At 43.3% G+C, this 5787-nt stretch overlaps 1 protein-coding gene across 1 annotated transcript in view; it reads left to right on the top strand.

Annotated features, from left to right (window-relative positions):
* TRAF1 (TNF receptor-associated factor 1) overlaps positions 1–5787 on the top strand; it is a 31881-nt gene that overhangs the window by 14698 nt on the left and 11396 nt on the right. Inside the window, exons 4-5 of the mRNA XM_009892347.1 lie at positions 1167–1387; positions 3133–3217. Coding sequence (XP_009890649.1) covers positions 1167–1387; positions 3133–3217 — 306 coding nt within the window. The remainder of the gene's footprint in view (positions 1–1166; positions 1388–3132; positions 3218–5787) is intronic.

Below are 5787 nucleotides of genomic sequence, written 5' to 3'. Positions count from 1 at the left end.
AACCCCGGGCAGGAACCGGCGGGGGGTTTGGCATCTGCCCCATCCTCACCCGGGTACCAACCCACGACGCCTCCGAGACCACCCCGTTAGCTGGCGGGTGCGCGTTCGGTGTTGCCTGGTTTAATCTATGGTTCTTGGCAGGCTGAGCAGCCCCTGCGTTTGTTGCCAAGCTCCCCGTCAGACGCCCGGAGAAGCCCAGGGAATTGCCTAAGCCAGGCAGCAGAAAACGCTGTGTGTTCAAAGAGGAGTGCAATAAATCCGGGGGATGCCCTCTGCACCGTGCGGTGGTCACAGCGCTGTCTCTGTGCCTGGCCTGGCCCGGGCCCTCTGCCTTCGGTTTTATAGAGACTTGTTTGTCAGTGTTACTCTTGATAATGCTGAGATGGGTTATTGTGTGTCAGTACTGTTATGGGAAAAAATGAGATTTGTAAAGGTATTTGTAAAGGATCAAACTGCGCCAGGTCCCTGGGTGAAAACTTTTCTTGAACTTCCCGAGCAACTGTGGAGACACCAGAATCGGTTCTGGTTATATTTCCAAAAATATTCAACTGCACAGCTCTTGTTAACCAAACCCAATACTGACCGTACATGACACCTTGGCATGCGTGGCTCAAGGTGCACCTGGTTAGAACACGAGCATTAAGCTTTTTGTGCACTTGAGTTTTCCTTTTTCATTTCGGCACTAGTTTTATGATTTCAGGAAAGTCACTGTAAACACATTGTTTGCTCAGTTTCTGCATCTGTAAAGTGTAATCATGGATTTTGGCTGCTGGGAATTGAAGGTGGTTGGGGATTTACTCTACAGGAAATAATTATGATGTGGACTGATGGAATTTCAGCTCTAAGATGATGGCAATATTCACTTCATCTTTCTACAAGCTAAAAAACTCTGGAAAGAAAACCCCAACCCTTCATTTTAATACATTGTCCATTTTCATGTTGTGTTTGAGGGAAATTTTAAATCTGTACAGTAATTTCCTGCTGGTAACTAGTCAAACCCCACTGTGACATTTAGTCAGGCATGTCAGCTACAGACTCAACTGAACAGATCACTAGATTACTGGAGCTGCTTGTGGACTTTGATGCCTGATATATTCTCTCACATTAAAGTGAGTGTGTGCCAGCTTGTTTGAGCACCTTTTTTTTTTTTCCCTTATCTCTGACAGTGTCTACTTCAGATGGCTGAGAAAACCACCAGAGGCCCCCAGGATGTCCCCGGCTCGTCTCCTGATGAAAATGAATTTCCTTTCGGATATCCCACTAGCATTTGTGAGGATGTGCCTGATCAGAAGTACCTGTGCAGCAACTGCAATAACGTTCTGAAGAAAGCCCTGCAAACGCTCTGTGGGCATAGGTACTGCTCAGCCTGCCTCTCCTGGGTCGTACGGTAGGTTCTTGCTACAAAGGGTCACAACGCTGTGGCAGATTCTGTGGCTGCAAGCGCTCCTGAGAGCTGCATCATGCTGCTGTGCTCAGGAGATGAGTCTGTGGCTACCTGGCCCGCTGGACCACAGGCACTTCACTCTCTGGAAGTACTTACCTGCGGTGGACTGTGGGCTGCTCTCTGCCTCCTTCTTGTTTCCAGTGTGAAAGTCTGCAGGGAGGGGAAGGCTGGGCTACGGGCTTGACAGATGTCAGTTTTTCTAGATGTAAGTGTAAGATAACGATACTGATTTAACCTTGAAGAACTAGTGTAAGGTTGACTTAATACTTCCATGGGACTTTACAGTCCTTTGATAAGTGATGTCATGGGGTTTTAATGAACATTATCTTCGAGTTTTATTTTTAATAACTCAGCAGCTGGGTCACTATATGTTAAGGTGCTGCTGCTGTGACAAACAATGACAACTGTTGTCCTGGAGAACCTGAAAACCAGGGGTTAGGTGGGAGTTTGCTTTGATGGATTAGCTGCTTCTATCCTGCCTTTTCTTTCGACAATTATGCCTTGATCCAGAGCCTTTGAATCAACCTGCCCTACAGGTGAGAGGTGAAATTGCAGTACAGTGTGATGTTTTGGAAAACAGCAGCTGTCAAGATTCAGTGACAGGGCTTTAGTACGGGCTCAGTAAGTCTAAAGGCTGTTACTGCGCTTTCTCGTGGATGTGATTAGTAAGCTAGTTTGCATATGCCAGTTCACGCAGTCCCTGCTCTGATCACAGTGTGGGGCACCTGGAAAGCTGAGTCAATGCACTGGCCACTTGTGATTTGAAGATCAATATGTAATAATGTAAAAATGTATCAATAGATAAAATGTAAAAATATCGATATATAATAATGTAAAAATGTACTGAAATTAATGTATTTGACCAACTTACATACATCCATTACTGTAAATCCAGGAAAAAAGCCTCTTAATGAAGCAACATAAACTGTAAATTCAGAAAACTGTGAGCAGAACATAACCGGAATTGTTATATCTTCCCACTAGAGTCTTCTAGCACAAATGGCAAACTGGCTCAAACAAGCTCATTATTACAGTTGTACATTAGTCCAGTACCAGTCATGCTCCAGTTGGATGGATGCTTTTCTGATCAGCTTCTCAGTCTGTGTTAGTTCATGATTTGCCTGGGTGCTAAAAAGCACTGGGAATGAAATGCCACCTCTAGTAGTTTTATTTTTCAATTTTCCTGTATGAAAATCTATGCTAAATATTTTGAGAGTAGATCAAAACCTTTTTTGGGTGCAGTAGGATGTTGACAGTCTAGAACTCAATTCTGCACTGGTTCTGCTAGATCTTTGTAATTTGAAGTCTATATGTCTATCGGGGGAAAATGGGTATTTTCTGTGTTTTAAAATACTTTAGTTTTCATGTTACCTTTCCTACATGGTGTTTTTGCATAATTCATGAGATAAATAGGTTCCCAGCTTCATTGTTTTTTATGATCCAGGCTGCTCTTATTTTGCTGCAATACAGATAAGATTTATGGGCCTAGTCCTAGTCTTGAGGAATAGAACAGCAGGGTTTATTTGGTGTCTCCATGTTCAAGAATTGTCCCTTTAGTGGACAAGGGCTATGGATTCTGAGTGGAAATTACAATTTCCATGTTTTAATTTGTGTCAGTGTCTATACAAAGACCTTCTAACTACAGTACACCAACTGATTGTTATTTCTTTCTTCTTTCTTTTTGCCAGAAACAATAAAAATGCCATTTGCCAGAAATGTAAAGAGGAAGATCCCAGCATTTTAAGTGGGGGAAGCCTATTGGCAGAAGAAAGGGTAAGTTGTAGTTCACAGTTCACAAATTTATCATCAGCCATTCTCTGGGCAACTCTAAAGTCATCAGTGGACTGTGGTTTGGGAAGTAATAATATAAAATGTGATCTCAAGTGATAGTTACACATTTTAACTTATGCTTTCATCATTTGGATTTCCCACAGGTTTTGATTTATAAAAGTATAATGGCAGCCTTGGAACTTTCCAAGTCTGTCGGGATCTGCAACATAAAATCCCACGCTCCTCCATATAATTAACTTTTTATTGTCTCAGAGTAAACTGGTGCTTTCCCACTTGTGATATTATGTCTTAGCTGTTGCTTACTATCCTTAGTAAGTACCCTAGGGGATTTTCAAATCTCATGGTTCTCTGTACCCTTCAAACACGTTACCAAACTTACAGGTGGAGCATCTCTAAGAAAAAAAGCTGAAAGAAGAGTGTTGGCTGGCTAGCCAGCTGTATTGCCCAGAAAGTATTTTGACAGCCAGGTTATCTAGAGGAAATAGTGGAAAACATACAGCTGAACACAGTAATTGATAGAAACTATGCACTGGCAAATATTTCTTCTGTAATTTAACAGTGCAGATCTCTTTTGTTGTTGTGTGTTTTTTCAGGCAGACCACTGCGCTATTCTATATCCTGAATGCAAACTGAGCCACCGGGCTCAGTCTCTGCTTGTCTTTATCCCTCCTTTCTGACTGCATGCAGGAATACCCAGAGACACACATTCTGTCTAAATTAGTTAGGGAAAACTGAAGCCCAATAGGCATGTGGCAGTGAGGTAAAAGGTGAAGTTTAGGAAGCAGCTGCAGCAAAATCATGAATTTGCAGTTGATGCTGAACTTGGTAATATCTCAGAAAAAATCCTCAATTCTGCAATATATTTTCCAGTAACAGAATTTCATGCATCATGTAACCACACATAGGTACAGCTAAACCCTTATGAACTTCTTATTCTATATTGACTGTCAGTTCTCTTACAGCTTTGGTGTTTCTCTGCCGTGGGATTCTCGCTAAGTCTGCCGGGACTTTCTGCAAAGTCTGGGGGTGGGTTGCTGTAAACAGGGTCCCGCTCTCGCAGGCTGATCTGCCTGGGCAGATTCTTATGCCTGTTGAGAGTCCAGATGAAGTCGATTGTCACGAAAGCATGAGGATCCGCCTGTATAGATCAACTTACAACAAACGGTTGGAGTTTGTAAACATGAATAATGAAGATAAATTAGCAGGTTTATTCTTTGTATTTATTCCTGATAATCTCTGCTTTACCTTTGTTGTGGTTTTGCTTAATGTTTATTTCCTATGCTATCTGTTTATGTGTTTATATTTTAAATAAGATACCTACACAAGGAAAAGAAAGTCCCTATCAGGGACTGTTTGCCTTAGCTTATCCCAAGATCTATTTCTATGGTAACTCCCGTCCCTTCCCTGTTACACTGTTAATTTATAATCTCTTCCTATACAACACATACTTCAAGTCTTATCACGGTGCTGTTCATCAGTATCGGTTACTGAGCATCTACAGCTGTCACTGAAATCGGGAGTGGGGGCATCCTCCCAAGCCTCTGCTCACACCCTATGTGCCGTCGTTCATGGGGTTGGCTTAGGGGACGGTTCTGTCCTCTGAACTGAGTATGAATCACGTGGGGCTCTGCCCTCTCTGGCTGTGTTGGAGCAACTGAAGATCCTGGTTCAGCTGCAGAGGGCCAACCGTAGCCGGAGGGAAAATAACCACTAGGTTTTCCTGGAAAGCTTTTGGTCCCATTGATCTGTTTGTTAAACTTGTCGCTAGCTGATGTTCCTGACCACGAGCTGTAGACCAGAGTCCTCCCTTAGCTAGAGGCCATAAGGTACACATCGTGTGGGGCAGAGCGCCGCATGGGAGCGCATCTGGCAGCGGTTTGTGGATGGGACGTGGCAGGGGACCTCCACTGGTGTCACAGCCAGCTCTGGGACAGGCGGGACTGGGCATACGTGTGCCATGGCAGCCATCTGTGACCAACATCAGCAGCCCCTGCACCAACATCTTCCTTTGAAATAGCTAAAATGAAAGAGGGGAGATGTGCAACTGCAGTATATCAAATTAGAGAAAATATTTTCTGTTTCCTTCTGTTTGACCCAGAGCACTTTCATGTCAGTGAGAGTTATCCCATTTACTGTATGAGGGTCTGACTCGGGTCCCTAAAGAAGTTCTGTGCAAACTCAGGTTCCCAGATAAGAGGACAGAGGTTCAGGTGAATATTTCGAAGCAGCGACCTGTGCAGATAAAAGAAGAGATGAGGATTTCCTGCCTTGCTTTTTGCCGAGCAGTGTCCATAATGATTTAGCAACTACAAGTGTGAAACAAAAAGCACAGGGAATGCACACAGCAGTAAGAAACCCGTGTGCTGCTGGGACTGTCCCTGTAGTTAAATATATTTTAAATGATCTATTTTGTAATGTCAGGAAATTCCTGGAGTTTTTCTCTTATGACACAGGGGGAAAAAGCCACCATGTGCCTGATAACTTGAATTTCTTTTCTTTGATTTTGCTCATAAATTAGACTAGAATGTTTTAGAGGATAGGGCTGGTATGCT

Source organism: Charadrius vociferus, unplaced genomic scaffold (genome assembly GCF_000708025.1).
Source record: "Charadrius vociferus isolate BGI_N301 unplaced genomic scaffold, ASM70802v2 scaffold549, whole genome shotgun sequence".
NCBI classification, from domain to species: domain Eukaryota; kingdom Metazoa; phylum Chordata; class Aves; order Charadriiformes; family Charadriidae; genus Charadrius; species Charadrius vociferus.
This window is presented reverse-complemented; position numbering and strand designations above follow the sequence as displayed.